This window comes from Myotis yumanensis, unplaced genomic scaffold (assembly GCF_028538775.1).
Source record: "Myotis yumanensis isolate MYYU_CA2020_CCGP unplaced genomic scaffold, mMyoYum1.0.hap1 SCAF_16, whole genome shotgun sequence".
Classification (NCBI taxonomy): domain Eukaryota; kingdom Metazoa; phylum Chordata; class Mammalia; order Chiroptera; family Vespertilionidae; genus Myotis; species Myotis yumanensis.
Window position 1 is genome coordinate 19896559 of NW_027223767.1, and position 16970 is coordinate 19913528.

A 16970-nucleotide genomic window follows, 5' to 3' on the forward strand; every position below is an offset into this window, starting at 1 on the left:
AAGTGCACAGATGCTATCAGGAACCCTTCAGCGAGTTTGAAACAAGCCGCTCACAGGTGCAGCATCCAGATCTGTGCCAGGCCTCCAGCCATACCCAAGGGCTCCTGAGCTGAGTCAGAGGTAGTGCAGACTGGAAGAGAACCCGCGCCTGTCCATCCGCCAAGAGGAAGACCCTGGGAGTGTCCTCCTCTATCGTTTCTGGGCTACGGTCTCCCTCTGCGGCAGCGAAGAGCTCGAACAACCGCCGGAGTCTAAGTCCCAACTACACTCTGTTACTATGTCAATTATTTAGCCAACCTGACGCCCGATTTCCCCGTATGGAAAACGGGAATATGAATGGTGTCCAGTTCGTCAGCCTGTGGCCACGGGAAGGGCTTCGCACAGTGCCTAGGGCAGTAAGGTCATCGCAACATTGACAGCTCATCTGTCAAAGGCGTGAGCTAACCCTAGGTCATCCCTCAGGTCTCTTCCATCGCTCCTATTCCATGATCCTGGGAAAACGGGGACCAGAATGCCAGAAAGGAGTCTTCCCTGGAGCCAAACTGCTCTCTGCCCATCCGCTGAACAGATGACCGCCTCTAGGCAGAGCTGCTTGGGCGATTAGAGCAACAGGAGGCTAAGCGGCCTGGGGCCTGTGCCCGCTACGGGAGGTCGCCCTCCACCCTCCTACACCCGGCCCTTAAGGCCTGCGGGGCCCTGCCTGCGCCCGGAGACTCCGGTGGATCGCGGCAGGGGGTTTGGGGGGGGGGGGGGCGGCGGGGAGGACACTCACTTGTTCCTGCGGATCCAGTCGATGAGGGCGCGCACCTCCGGCACGTCGTCCAGGGCCGGCGGCTCACCCGAGCTGAACTGGTCCGGGAAGCTGCGGTTGAGGTCGCGGCCACGGCTGTTGTCGCGGCCGCCGGACCCAGGCGGTCCGCCGCCGCCGAAGCCGCAGTCCCCCTCGCGGGCGCGCTCGAAGCCATCGGGGTTGAGGCTGGGCAGCACGTACACGTCCGTGGTGTTGAGCAGGCGGACGAGGCGCGGGTCTCCGCGGCGGTAGCCGGCCGCCAGCTCCCGGGCCAGGTAGACGAGCACCTGGCGCGACACGGTCTCGTCGCCGTGCATGTTGCCCACCAGCTTCACCTGCGGCCGGCCGGGCAGCAGCGGCCCCGCCGCGTCGGGCCCCGCGTCCCCGTCAGCGGGTGGCGGCCCCAGGCCGGCCGTGAGGCGCAGCACCCACAGCGGCCGGCCCTCCACCGAGCGGCCGATGCTGAAGAGGCGGGTCAGGCCCGGGGGCCCCGCGGCCGCCGCCTCCCGCAGCGCCGAGCCCAGCTCCTCTTCGTGGTAGTAGCGGTCGAACTGGCCCTCGCCCGCCTCGGCGCCCGCGCTCGTCGTCGTGGACGTCGCCTCCGCCTTCTTGATGTGCGCGGCCCGGGCCGGGCTCCGCGGCAACAGCAGCAGCAGCAGCAGGCACAGCAGCGGCGGGAGGCGCCCCGGCTGCCCGAGTGGCCGCGCGCCCCAGCCGCTCGCCATCTTCCAGCAGCACAGCCACCCGCTCCGCTCCCGCGGCTCCGCGCTCGGTGGCCGCGGCCCGCCGGATGCCCTCCGCGCCTAGCAACCCTCCGCTCCCAGCCAATCGCGGGAGAGCCTTCTGTGACGTCACGTCGGGGGCGGGGCTTTCCTTAAAGCAGCGGAGTCCCTGTCGCCCTGCCTTTCTTCTGTCCGGGAAGAGTTTGCTCGCTCTCTTCCTTTGCCAAGGTTCTTTCCTTCCTCCCCACGGTCTCTCCCGCCTGTTCTCCGCTTCCCTCCCTGCCACTGGCTCGGTCTCTTTGTGGCTCACCCCTTTCTCTCAGTGCTTTTACTAGCTCCCTTACCATTTTTGTTGCAGTTTCTTCCCCCCTCCCCTCCCCTGCTCCCGGCTGCGCTTTAACGCTTAGAACCGAGAATCAAAACAATCAAAAGGTTCGAAAGAATGTACCTTGGAAAAGCACACGGAAGCCTCAGCCCTTTCCGCCTGTCACTCTGCAAGCGAAGGAGGGAATGGGACACTCGGGGTGGCAGTGGGCTCACTACCTCACAAAGCACTCCATTCCCGCTTCAGGTTCCGTGTTGAAAGGTGTCGCCTTTACCTGCAGTGGTTCTCAGCCTTCTGGCCCTTTAAATACAGTTCCTCATGTTGTGACCCAACCATAAAATTATTTTCGTTATTTTCGTTGCTACTTCATAACTGTAATGTTGCTACTGTTAAGAATCGTCATGTAAATATCTGATATGCAGGATGGTCTTAGGCGACCCCTGTGAAAGGGTCGCGACCCACAGGTTGAGAACCGCTGATTTAGAGGATATCTGCTATGTAGTAGGTTCCCTTTTGTTTATCTATTTCTTTGGTGTCACCCCGGATTATTTCACCACCACCAGTTCCTGTGTGTGCTGGTCTTAGCCCTCTGCAGGCAGATTTCATTTCATAGTTCACTTAACCACCTCTCACAACTTTCCTGAGCAAGTTGTTTGTTTTAGCGTAGCATTAGGATGGCATTTTAAAAGCAGCAGGTAAGACATTTCTGGGAACACTTGCTTGGTGGGTATAATTCCTGAACAACTCACTGTTCTCTCAAGGCTGATGAATACAATGCTTTACATTCTGAAGAGTTCTTTAAAGTGGGCGTTAGTCACTTTAGCTCGGAAGAAACACAAAACCTCACAATCTTCTTATCAAGTGTGAAATTCTACCCATCTAACAACATAATTGCAATAACCTGTATTTCCTTCTTTCAGGGCCAGACATCTCAATACCCCTTCCTTGAACTATGATGAAACCCAAATATGACTAGAAAAGAGTTCATTCATTCATTTAGTAAATATTTATTGAGCAACTGCTGTGTGCCAGAGTCAGGGTCTGGTAAGCAATTCATTGTACTCAGCTGGAAAGATTGGATACAGTTTGTGGTAAGTGCTACCATAGAGATATGGGGGTCCCAGGTAAGGGAAACCTCATTCACCCTGAGGAAGAGAGGGGAGAAAGTAGGGGGAGGAATTCTGGACAGAAGGAGGAGCAAGCACAGAAGGCTGCAAGGCTTGAGAGCAAATACTGCTCATCCTGGCAGCTGCATGCAGATCCCGATTTCTTCTTCTTCTTTTTTTTAATCCTCACCTGAGGATATGTTTGATTTTCAGAGAGAGAGGAAGAGAGATTGGTTGCCTCCCATTCATGGCCCTTCCAGGGATGAAACCTGCAACCTAGGTGTGTGCCCTGCCTGGGAATGGAATCCACAACCTTTGGTGTGTGGGAGGATGCTCCAACCAAGTGAACACCCGGCCAGGGCGCAGATCAGGATTTCTGACGTGAAGGAGCTCATAGGTGTGGAGGTGACCTTACAGGACACAAGTCAGAAAAGCAGACCAGAGCCCAAAGAAACCCACAAGCCAGGCTCTGGGGAACACTTATCTGGAAGACCATGGAGAGCCACCAGTGGATTTTAAGCTACTTTAGAAAAATCCCTCTGACAGTAACATGGAGAGTGCAGTGGAAGGTGTCAGACTCCAGACTGAGAAACCTGTAAGGAAGATATAATCCAAGAAGACATTATGAGACTCTGAACCCTTGGGGGCAGTGCCAGCGGAGGTGGAGAGAAGGAGGTGGATTTGAAAGACCTTTAGGAGGGAAAGTGGACGGAATCTGGTGACAGAGAGAGAGGATTGATTGTAGGCTGACTCCGAGTTACAGCCTAAGCGACTTGCAGGTACTCGCTGAGGTATTTTAGGACAGGAGCAGGCAGGCTTAGGTGAAGGTGATGAGTTTAGCCATCACTCTCTGTCCTGTGAACGCTGCTTCTCCTCCCGGCCCCATTTGGTCTAGTCGTCATCATCCACATCAGCTGCAACTCAACAGAAACGAAGCCCCAACTCCATACAGAGACCACTCTCCCCCTGAGAGTGCTCGATCATTACATGATGCATTTTGACGATAATGCAAATCGAAGGAGACCCAGGGGACATGTTAACCTCCAATCAAATATTTCCTTTTCTACCATTTTCATTCTCCTTTGAAACCTCTTCCTGCCAACTCACTACTACAGCCTCACCTAGTGAGGCAGGCTTGAAATGTAAATACAGGAGCATGGGGGCAGTGAAAGAATATGAAGCAACTTGAGCCAGCACCCTCCCAGGAAGCAGCAGGCCTCACGTGGTGTGTTTGCAGCCTCTTTCAGGTCTAGCGCCTCCATCCTTATCAGGTGCACACACTATACCGGCGGTTAGAAGTGAAACCCACAGCTCCTGGCCTCGTCACTGCTCACTGGAGGGGAAACCTCCAGCTAAATAACTACCTCCAGCTGTTCCTGAAAAGTCCTGAACCTTGTGACAGGTGACCCTTTCTTCCTCCCCCTAAGCCAGGGGTTCTCAACCTGTGGGTCGCGACCCCTTTGGGGGTCGAACGACCCTTTCACAGGGGTCACCGAAGATCATCGAAAAACACATATATAATTACATATTGTTTTTGTGATTAATCACTATGCTTTAATTATGTCCAATTTGTAACAATGAAAATACATCCTGCATATCAGATATTTACATGACGATTCATAACAGTAGCAAAATCACAGTTATGAAGTAGCAACGAAAATAATTTTATGGTTGGGGGGTCACCACAGCATGAAGAACTGTATTAAAGGGTCGCAGCATTAGGAAGGTTGAGAACCACTGCCCTAAGCAAAGTCTTGGCTTTGCAAGTGAGGTAACTCAGGAAAAGGCTTTCTGTTCACAGAAGCAAAGAGGTTTTGACGTGCATTGTTAGGAAATGGGGCTGGTGAATGGCCTGACTTCGGCAACCACTTCCTTTAAACAACTCATAGGTAATTGAAATTGTAAATGTCACATTGTCAGGCAGAAATGCCCACAGGCTGACAGTCACTTTGACAAATGTTGAGGGAGCATCCACTCTAGTGAAAGGTCTTTTGTGCTGGGTGCACAGGGATTGGAAGGTGAATGAGGGATTCTGTCGGAGGAGGCCAGAGTCTATTGGGGGAAACAGAACATAGGACAGTAGGTGTCTGCAGGGCCAGTGCTATGTAACAGTGCTAACCCTTTACATCGGTTGATGCATTTAATCCTCACCAAAAATCCTGAGGTAGGTACTATTATCATTCTCATTTCAAAGGTAAAAAGAGACTGAGGAGGCACGAGGTCTCACAGCTGGCAGGCCGCAGACCCAGGACTCAGATCCAGGGGGTCTGGCTTCAGAGTCTGTGTGTTTAATCTCTGTAATAAAATTGGTTCTATGTAGTGAACTAAAAAAGAAAAAATGCTCTTGGAACACAGAGAAAAAAAGCAACTAATTATGCTGAGAAGCCAGAGGAATCTTTGCCAAGACCATTAGATCATGAGTTTTGGCATCAGAACTGAGTTCAAATGTTGGCTCAACCATTTTCTAGCTGTTTTAACTTAGGAGAGCTATTTTATTTTTCTGAGAATTAAATGCGATAATAGGCGTATAACCTTTAATGTAATACTTGTTATTTGACATATAACAGGCTTTCAGAAATCATTAATTTTTTTTTTTTTTAATAACAAGAATTCTCAAACCGGAAAAGAAGCGAAGAAAAGAGCACTTGAGGCACAGATGTGGACTAGGTTGAACTGACCTCAGGATTAGCAATGCAGAGGTTACTGAAGGCCTTCCTAAGGGTAGTTGTCTTGTCAGGGAAAAGCCCGAATGGAGTGGATTTGAGAGAGGCTAGAACAGGGGTGGGCAAACTTTTTGACTCGAGGGCCACAATGGGTTCTTAAACTCGACCTTAGGGCCGGAACAAAAGCATGGATGGAGTGTTTGTGTGAACTAATACAAATTCAAAGTAAACATCATTACATAAAAGGGTATGGTCTTTTTTTTTTTAGTTTTATTCATTTCAAATGGGCCGGATCCGGCCCGTGGGCCGTAGTTTGCCCACGGCTGGGCTAGAAGGTGATGAAGTGCAGTGGATGAAATAATTCTTTTGGGGAGTCCTGTTACAAAGGGGAGTAAAACATGGGATCAAACTGGATGGGGATGGAAGGCAAGTGTTGGGAGCTAAAATGTTCTCTGCTGATTGCCTTTTATTTTCTTAATGAAATGGGAAGTAAGGCCATCAGGTGAGAGTTGGAGGCTGGAGGAGAAGGAGAAAGGTATGAAATCATCATTTCAAAGAGTGGAGGAGAGAAATGGAGAGCAATAATAGTTTTCAGCTCTTGACCCTTACTAGGGACCAACAAGCCGTTTTCTAACATGTCATCTAGACATGAAAGCTAATGGGACATGGAATGGAGGGTTTTGTTTTGTTTTTGTTTTTTTACTTTTTTAGGAGAAGGCTTCTGGGAACATGAAAAGTGTGGGTGCAATCCAAGTGATTGGATGCTGAAAAGCCAGCTTGTGGTGCTGGGAGGTCTCTGAGAAGATGAATACAGAGGAGGAAGAGGAAAGGCTGGATTACAGTTAAAACTGCCATTTCCATTTTGCTCTGTGCCCTGGGCCCCCTAGCAGTAACTCACCCGGACAGGTGGCCACTTGCTCTGGGTTGCCTCTGCAAGAGAAAGTCACATCCTAGCAAGTTGCAGCCCAAGAAGCAGTAATAAGAGATTAAGTCACCTCAGAACCCAGAGGCAACCATCTGAAATCAAACTTGGGATTTGAAAGACAAGAAAAAGTCAATCACAATCTGCATAGAATAATACCTCCTTCTGTTTACATGTGCTGTCCCGTATTAACTTACTCAATGCTCACAACTCTGAGGACTAGCAGGGCAGCCTAGAAAGGTTCTAATTTTAAGCTGCCACTAACCAGCTCAGGCAAGTCACCCAGATAGACACACAGCACAGCTGGGAACTCCAGCCCTATTTGCAAAATCTGTTCAGAGCTCCTGCCATCCCACGCCAGGGTTCACTGCACTGAACCTGAGATATGTGTACATTGCGTGCGTATCTAACTTACAATGAGAACGAGTGAGAAAGAGAAGTAAACGACCAAACCTAAACCAGAAGTGTATGTCGGTGAAAACTGTGGAAAGAATATGGGAATACTTTTAAGGGTTTACTAACCATTAACAAAGAAATGAAATGCATTATTCAGGTGACCAGACACAATGCCTGTGGAGGAAGAAACTGAAGAAGGAACTGAGGGCCAAGAGACACATTAAAAAAAAGAGAGAGAAAGATTAAGTTAAGAATTAGAGGAACTGACAAAATGTTGTCTGTAGAAGACAGGGATGATGAAAACACAAAGCAGCATCTAATTAGAATTCTCATAAATTTCCTGATGTGTCCTGGGCAGTAAAAAACAAGAATGATTTAATTTCTAAAGAGGAATTTTTTTTCAATGGAACGAAGTCTTGAAAGGGACAAATTAAGGAGATTTTCAAGAGAAATGTTAACCACATGGGTTCTTGCAGGTGCTACTGGTTCCCCACCCCAGTTCCTCTTTACCAGGCCAGCCTCTCCCTCCACTAGCTGCTGCTGACACCTGTTCCATTCTTTGGAAGGTTTCCCGTTAGCAAATAGTGACACACACTGCTTGCACCTGCCCTTCCCTGGACCCCCTGTTATCACCTGGGTCCTCCTAGATGCAGGGTCTCACAGATGCAGGGTCCCTTGCTTCTGGAGGGGACAAAGTTTAGGGCAATTTATGCTTGAGAGCTTGCTGTGGAATCAGACCGAGGTCAGAGTTCTTTCATCCTTGCTCAGCTTCTTCCCCTATCTTGCTTTCCTTAATCCCTTATAGCAGCGGTTCTCAACCTGTGGGTCGCAACCCCTTTGGTGGTCCAACGACCCTTTCACAGGGGTCGCCTAAGACCATCCTGCATATCAGATATTTACATTATGATTCATAACAGTAGCAACATTACAGTGATGAAGTAGCAACGAAAATAATTTTATGGTTGGGTCACAACATGAGGAACTGTATTTAAAGGGCCAGAAGGTTGAGAACCACTGCGTTACCGGGTTCTCCTAAGGACACTCCCTCAATAAATCATTTATACAAGAATCTCTCAGACTGTGATTCTAGAGAACCTGCCTTAAGACAGCCAGGTAGGATGTAACTCCATAGTACTTTCCTCTATGGGTTAGATGAAATACATTTTGCTCTATGTTTTGTTATTTTTTTGTTTTTTGTTTTTATTTATTGGTTTTACAGAGTTTGCTCTTACTTCCTTGGAGTCTTTATCTTTCCAGACCACAAAGAAATTAAAGATGTTTATCGAAACCTCTTTCAAAATTTGCTCTTGATTAGGTAGGCCTGTTCTATTTTAAATTTTAGTTAAACCTGTTTCTAGGGCCTAGATGTGCTGCAGCCCCATCAGGAGGCGAGGACCGTGGTTTTGATCTGAATTTCCAAAAGGCGATTCGCCAGCCTCAGGGACAGCAGTTCCATTCTCATGAGGCAGGGCGGAAGGGCAGCAGGTATCAGACACTTTCTGTTGCACATATCAGAAAACCTGACTCATTCTCGTTTGAGTAATAAATGGAATTTATTGGCTCATAGGAGAAGTCTGGATTCAGGCATAGCTTTATCTCGTGGCTGAATGGGCACCTGGCTTCCTTTTGTCCCTTGGCCTTGCCTTCTTACAATGTTGAATTTATTCTAAGTCTCACTCCCCTTGTGGTCCCAAGAGGGCTGCCAGAAGCTCCCCAAACCACATGCTTTCTCATTCATACTGAGCAAGAAACAGAGGATGCCTTTGTCTTGTCAATGTTGCCGAGTTTCACTTACATTGGATCAGCTTAGGTCACATGCGTACCCCTGAACCAATCCCTATGGCCAAGGAGCCAGTGCACACTGGTTGGCTTAGCTTAGGATATGAACTCCATTGCTGGGGCCAGGGATGGATCTGATTCCCAAGAATGACACGCACTACATTCCTAAGAATGACATGCATGGAAATCAGGCGCTATGGCAAAAGGGAACTGGGGGATGGAAGGAAGACAGCCCGTCGTCGATACTAGCCTGCTTCACCATGCGGGTGAAAGCAGCAGTAGGTTCTATTCATTTGTGAGGCAGCCTGTGTGCCCTGTCCTGGGGGAGGAGGGAGGGTTTGTGAAAGAAGAAGAGAGGGAGAAGGAAGAGGAAGTGCCGCAATGCAGTGAAATAACAGTATGTACAACGTGCTGATAACTAATACCTGCAGGGGCTTTGGAGTTTACGAGATGCAGCTTGTCTCACTAATCCTCAAAACTTTTAAAGGAACATTTGTCCTTATTTTTGGCTGTCCAGCATCTGTATCCCTTCCCCCTCATTTGGGGAATCCTCCGCCTTAGGGGTCTCGGGGAAAGACAGGGCCTTCTCCCACTCTACAGGCTGAAAATGCCAGGCGCTTGCTTTCCCAAGACATGGGCACAGACTGTAAGTTTGGCCAAACAGATGAAGCTGTAACGGACTTTGAATTGGGAGCTAGTGACACAAAGAAGCCGAGACTCTGGATAATTCTTCTGGGCTGTTGTGAGTGAGGGTGGCAGCAACACACAGTTTCTGGGGCCGCAGAGCAAGCAGGACACCCATCTCCCAGCACCTGTGGTGGTGGCAGGACCAGCTGCAGCAGTTGGTACTTTGCGACAATGGCAGCAATTTCCTAAGTTCTGCTGCTTGCCATGGAACATTGTTCCTATCTGTGTGTCACCTCTGATCTTCCAGGCCTCCTAGCAATTCTGTGAGCCAGCCTGTATTCTTCCAATAAATGCATTTCCATCAGCGTCCGTTTCTGAGACTGCAACTTGTTGAAATGCAACGCTCTGAGGTCAGTGTTATCATCTGCGTTTTCCAGGTGAGGATACAGGCTCTGAGAGATGAAGTAATTGATGCCTAGGACCACACTATCTTCCAACTTCAAACCTCATACTTCTTTTTTCTTTTCAGTATATGCCCCATTCATAGGTAAAGGAGAAACTGAGAAAAGCCTTCCTCATTCCCAAAACAATCCCTTCCTCTCCCCATCTGTTTAGTGCCTAAAAGGTGCCATTAGAGACGGATTCCTCTGAGTCTGGAAGGCTTTTTACTCCATGTAAAGGCTCACAATCCAGGGATCTTGAGACCCTATCAGGGGACACTAGGGATGGTGTGAGAGAGGTGGGGATTCTTACTTGTTTAACACCTGCTGGAGAGTCAGGGCCTGTGAGAATGAGATATACGTGGCTGGGACAGGAGACCATACGAAAAGGGAGAAATACTAAAAGGGGGAGGGAGGGATAGGGTTGCCAAGTGTCTGGGACAAAAACAGAACTTGCCCCCACACTTCTAAGGAGGATCTTTAGTTTGGCTGCTTAGCGCACTGGGGTAAAGAGTAGACATGTCAGTAGGGGAAGCCCAAGGGAAGACTAGATTGCCTGATACTGATGGTTCTCAACTCTGGCCACCCTTTAGCATCACCTAGGGAGCTTTTTAGAGATACAAGTGCAGGGGGGAATGAGGGAATGCCTGCTTGATGGGTACAGAACTTTTTGAGGGGTGATGAAAATAGTGCGGAATTAGATAAAGCGGATGGTTGCAAAGCACTGTGAATGTATTAAATGCCATTGAACGGTACACTCTAAAATGGTTAACTTTATGTTATATGAATTTTATCTGAAATAAAAACTTGGAAAAATACCAGCATCCTGCTTTCCCTAAGAGGGGAGAGGGTAATAAAAAGCATGTATGATGGTAGGGAGTTTTAGAGGGAAAAGGAAGATTAGAGGAAGCTCTTGAGTGTGAGACTTGAGAAGAGAGAGGGCGTGTCCTCTAGCGGGCTCCATCACTTTTCCGTGTCTGCAGGTTGGCTGCAGTGAAGACTTACCATGTTTTACTTTTCAAGGCTTTTGTGGGAGTTGGATTTGGATTTCTACTGGGTGTGGCTATTCTGAGAAAAGACTAAATATAGCTTAGTTTTATTTGGGTTATACCTTATATCGCCCTATCCAGTTTGGCTCAGTGGGTAGAGCATCGGCCTGCAGACTGAAGCGTCCTGGGTTCGATTCCAGTCAAGGGCACATGCCCATGTTTCGGGCTTGATCCCCAATAGGGGGCGTGCAGGAGGCAGCCAATTGATGATTCTCTCTCACCATTGATGTATCTCTCTCCCTCTTCCTTCCTCTCTGAAATTAATCAATCAATATATGTATGTATTACCTTATATCTATTTTATAAACTTGCCCAAGGCTAGACCTAGAGTCTAGCAACAAATTCAAATGGGACCAAATACTCTCTTGCCCAGATGTAGTAAGGTATTGCAGATCCAAAGCCATCTTCCAATAAAAACAGCAAGATATTGGGTCTCTGCTCTGCATTTTTGCACAAAGGCCCCAGAGCACAACTCACACTTCCTAACCAGAAAAATATTCCGTTACCAGGGATGCTCTGGCAGCCAGCAATTTCAGCCTCTAATTTTGATGAAAATACTTGCTGAGATTCACTTGGCACCAGCAAAGCACATTCACACCCAGCCAGCTGGACTCCCTCTCAAGAGTACAAGATGAAGATCCAGAAGGTGGAGAGATTGATGCTATTTATGGGAACATTCTGCAGTCTTCTCTCGGTTATAGGTCTGGGTGAGGCTGGTGCAAAGGAATTATAGCAGTTATAAAGGGAAAGCAGCTACCAAAATGCTGCAAGCCCACACGAGAACCAAAGCTCCTTAGGAAACCCTGTGTGCCTGGGACACAGAATCAGGTAGCAGGTTTGCAAAATGAGCCTTGTGAAAAGCAATTACTAGCTCATATGCTCAGTGGAGAAGGGACATGCTTCTTCAGTACTCAAAGAAAGAACAGACAAACCAGAGTGAACTGATACAACCAAAGACAAGACAAAAAATGGGTGGAAATCATAGCAAATCTCTAAGGGGTCATTGTGCTTCAGAATGTGGAGAAGGTCTTGAGAACACAGAGATATCAGACGGGTGGAATGGCTTCCCTCTTACGATAAATCATTTTATACTTTTAACACTGTGTCAATGTATAGAAATTGGGAAGTTATATGATCCAAATCATAAAGATGTGGCTTTAGCAAATGTGGCTTGTCCACCACATCCTTGAACAACGGAATTAGATGTCACGGATTATAACTGAACTCAGGTACCGGTGGGGTCCAGAAGCTGAAGTCTGGGGTGGTGTTAAACCAGGCAGGACTTGGTGATTGGCAGGTCCAATGGTGAAAAGCAGTGTCAGAATGGATCAAGGCCAGGGAGGAAAAAAAAGAGAGTTCCAAGATGGCTCCCAGTAGCCACAATAATTAGGCTTAGAACATGGGAATTGCAGAAAAAGACAAAGTTTCCAGGGTTAAAAGCCGGACAAAGAGGAGTTCAAAGCCAATGATTGAGTGAGAAGAATTTAGCTGGGTTCTAAGGGCAGGTTAAACAGTTAAAGGGAAATATGAGAAAAGAGAATGTCAGTATGTTAGTGAGCTGGGGAAGGCCTGCTGGGACGACTGGATGGAATTTCGGCTACTAGGCCCAACAGGAATGGGCACTCCTCCCCTAGTTCTTCAGTTAGTCTGAGAGGCCCTACAGGCCAAAACCTAAATAGAATCTGTCCACGAGTGGTTAGATAGGCTCATATGTGAGAGACTACAATGAATTAAGTGAGATGAGATGTCTCTGGGCGATCTCCCTTGGGCTTACCCCTGACTTGTGGTTGTCAGTGAATGGAAGAACCAGGGTTCTAAGACTTTTGGATTTCATGGAAATACAAACTTTTCTTAGAACTCAGGGAGAATATATAGATACTGATTGTTTTGCCTGCCTGAAAGATACTGAATTTCTATGGTGGGATTGCCATTCTTCAGCTGCAGGGCTGGCCCACGGCCCAGGCTGGTCTTCAACATAAATGTGGTGACTGATTCAGGGATGGCATCTAGACCTGCCAGGACACTCAGAGTTCTCCAGCTGGAACTGATGGGAAGGCGCTTTCTTCTCTGTTCAGTTGGAAGGCGCTGCGGATGAAGCCCAGACTTGCTTGAGGACAAAGTTTCAATTTAGTGGGGACAAATGAATTTCAAGAATGAGCCCTATCTGGTTTGGTTCAGGGGATAGAGCTTCGGCCTGCGGACTGAAGGGTCCCAGGTTTGATACAGGTCAAGGGCATGTACCTTGGTTGTGGGCATATCCCCAGTAGAGGGCGTGCAGGAGGCAGCTGATGGATGTTTCTACCTCTCCATTCCTCTCCCTTCCTCTCTGTAAAATCAATAAAATATATATATTAAAAAAAAAAAAAAGAGTGGAGCCAACAGGCAAAGAGTAGAAGGTAGACGGGAGAGTGATCTGAAGGTGATTTCAGTCACTCCTGAGGGCAGCTCCACCTTTACCCTCCATGGTTTGGTTGCAGGAGGCAATACATTCTGCTTTCCACTTAAACTAGTGTAAACTGTGTTTCCTTAACTTTTATCCAAACAACCCTGTCCAAGCAAAGCCATGGCAATATCCCCTGAAATTAATTGCCTGGGGAAATTTGTTAAAAATTATACAGGCTCTACCACACACCAACTAGAATGGTTAAACATTTTAAAACTGACAATCCTAAATGGTGAAAATGTAGAAAAACTGGGACTCTCATCTTTTGCTGGGGGTGGGGCATAAAGTGGCAAATATAAAATAGAACACTTTGGAAAACTGTTTGGCATTTTCTAATAAAGTTACACATCTTCCTCTCTTATGAGAGCCATTCCACTTCTAGGTTTTTACCCAAGAGAAATAAAAACATATGTCCACAAAAAGATATGCAAGAATGTTCATAGCAGCTTTATTCAAACCGGAGGCAACCCAAATGAGAATGATAAACAAATTGAATACAGTTGACCCTTGAACAATGAGGGGGGTTGGGGCCCCAACACCATCCCCCCACAGTCGAAAATCTGTATGTAACTTTTTAAAAATACATTTTTTATTGATTTCAGAGAATAAGGGAGAGGGAGAGAGATAGAAACATCAATGATGAAAGAGAATCATTGATTGGCTGCCTCCTGCACGCCCCTTACTGGGGATCGAGCCTGCAACCTGGGCATGCACCCTTGACTGGAATCGAACCCAGGACCCTTCAGTCCGCAGGCCCATGCTCTATCTGCTGAGCCAAACCGGTTAAGGCTGTATATAACTTTTGACTCCCCCAAAACTTAACTAATAGCCTACAGTTGCCAGAAGTCTTACCAATAACAATAACATGAAGTTGATTAACATATTTTGTATGTTATATGTATTATATACTATATCCTTACACACAGTACTGCTGATGCTAGTGATGGTTGGGGAAACAACATTCTCACCCTGACACCATCTGGTAGTGTCTCTCCTGCACCTACGTTCTAATTTGTGTGCTTAGCCAGCAAAAGCTCTCGCAGAGGCTGATTCCCAGTACACAGGAAGTGCTGCAACTCAAAGCTGATAGAGAGAGGCTGAGTTTGCGTGGGTGATGGCAAGGTGAGAAGAAAATGAACAAGTGTGAAACCACAAGGAAACTCAAAGCTGGTTCCAGGGTTTGACCTTTGCGGTGAATGGAGTCCTGGGAAATTCTGGAAGCCTGAACACTCCTACTAAGCTTCATGTGCCTGCTTACGTAAGAGGTGAATGGGCACTGCAAAGTGAGGGGGTCCAGGAATTCTCAGGATCTACATTTAGTCTTCCCATTTCATATTCTTTAAATCGTATTAAAATGTTTTGTCAGCATAACAAAATTCCTTAATGATACACTCAAAATTATGTATTAGAAAAGCAAGGTATAGTTGAAAGGAATCAGTGTCATGTGATTAATATGATAATCCCAAATTGATACAGATTAAATGCAATTCCTATCAAATACCGGTGTCCTTTCTTGTGCAAAAATTGATCCTAACATTCATATGGAACTGCAAGGGACTTAAAATAGCCAAAATAATATTGAAAAAGAAGAACAAAGTTAAAATGCTCATACTTCCTGATTTCAAAACCTAGTAAAAACCAACAGTAATCAAAACAATGATGAAATAGCATAAGGATAAACAAATAGGTCAATGGGATGGACCTGAGCATTCAGAAATAAGCCTTCTCATTGTTGGTAAATTGATTTTTTGGCAAGGATGACAAGGCCATTCAATGGGAGAAAATAGTCTTCTCAACAAATGGTGGTGGGACAACTGGATATCAACACACAAATAAATTTGGATTCATATCTCACACCATATGCAAAAAAAATTAACTCAAAATGGATCATAGACCTAAATGTAAGAGCTAGAACTACAAAATTCTTAGAAGAAAACATAGGAGTAAATCTTTGTGTCCTTGGGTTAGGCAACATTATCTTTGATATGACACCAGAAATACAAGTTACAAAAGAAAAAAATCAGTAAATTAGACTTATACAAAATAAGAAAAAGTTTGTGCTTTAAAGGATGCTATCAAAAAAGTGAAAAGACAACCCACAAAATGAGAGAAAATATTTGCAAATTTTATATCTGATAAGAGATTTGTATTTAGAATACATAAGGAATTTTACAAATCAACAATGAAAAGAAAAATAACCCAATGAGAAATGGGCAAAATATTTGAATAGACATTTTCCAGAGAAGATGTACAGATAGCCAATAAACTCACGAAAAGATGTTCGACATGACTACTCATTCAGGAAATGTAAATGAAAACCACAATGAGATTGCTAAAGGGTACGGAGTTTCTTTTAGGGATGATGAAAATGTTCTAAAACTGATTGTGTTGATGGTTGCACAACTGTGAATGTACTAATAACCATTGAATTGTACACTTAATTTGCATGAATTGTACGCAGGTGAATTATATTTCAATAAAGCTATTACAAAAAAACCAATAATGATGTTCTACTGTATACCAACCATGATGGCTGGAACAGAAAAAACAAACAATAACAAGTGTCGGTGGATACGTAGAAAAATTGCAATCTTCATTCATTGCTGGTGGGATTGTAAAATGGTGCAGCCACTTTGAAAAACAGTTTGGCAGTTCCTCAAAATGTTAAACATAGAGTTAGCATATGACCTAGCAATTTCACCCAAGAAAATGGAGACATGTCCACACAAATCTTATACATGAATGTTCACAGCAGCATTATTCATAACAGCTAAAAAATGGAAACAATATAACTGTCCAGGAATTGATGAATAAACAAAATGTGGCCTATCCATGCAATGGAATAATATTTGAACATAAGAAGAAATGATACATGCTACAACATAATTGAATCTTTTTAAAATTAAATTTATTGGGGCCCTAACAGGTTTGGCTCAGTGGATAGAGCGTCAGCCTGTGGACTCAAGGGTCCCAGGTTCAATTCCGGTCAAGGGCATGTACCTTGGTTGCAGGCACATCCCCAGTGGGGAGTGTGCAGGAGGCAGCTGATCGGTGTTTTTCTCTCATTGATGTTTCTAACTCTCTATCCCTCTCTCTTCCTCTCTGTAAAAAAAAATCAATAAAATATATTTTTAAAAAATTTTATTGGGGTGACATTGGTCAACACAAACATATTGGTTTCAGGTGTGGGTTTCGATGTTACAAGATCTGAACATAGCACTGTGTGCCCACCACCCAAAGTCAAATCTTCTCCTGTCACACCTTCTATTAGTACGCCCATCCCCCCCATAATTGAATCTTAAAAACATCATGCTAAGTGAAAAAATTTAGACATCAAAGAACACCTATTGTATGATTCTGTTTAGACAAAATGTCCAAAATAAGCAAATCCATAAAGACAGAAAATGTATCAGTGCTCCAGGGGTTGAAGGGAAGGAGGAAATAGGGAGTGACTGCTACTGGACACTCTTTGGAATGATAAAAATGTTCTAAAATTGGATAATAGTGATGGTTGCACAATTCTATGAAATTCTGAAAACCACTGAATTGCACACTTTAAAAGGTAAAATTTTATGTGACCCATATCTCAATAAACCTGTTATTCAAGTTTTTAAAAAAATGAATATTGTAATGTGAATACCTCAAATCAGAATAGCATTATAACATTACATAATGACTAGGACTGTGGTGAAAATATAGAGTATGATT

The 16970-nt window shown here is 45.7% G+C and overlaps 1 protein-coding gene across 2 annotated transcripts in view; it reads right to left on the reverse strand.

Moving 5' to 3' along the window:
* The window catches only part of CPD (carboxypeptidase D), a 60672-nt gene extending 59146 nt beyond the window's left edge, over positions 1-1526 (reverse strand). For both annotated transcript variants that reach the window (XM_070394789.1, XM_070394788.1), the window contains exon 1: positions 773-1526. In XM_070394789.1, the coding sequence (XP_070250890.1) occupies positions 773-1515 (743 nt within the window). In that variant the 5' untranslated portion in view covers positions 1516-1526. The remainder of the gene's footprint in view (positions 1-772) is intronic.
* Between the last annotated feature and the right edge of the window lie 15444 nt (positions 1527-16970).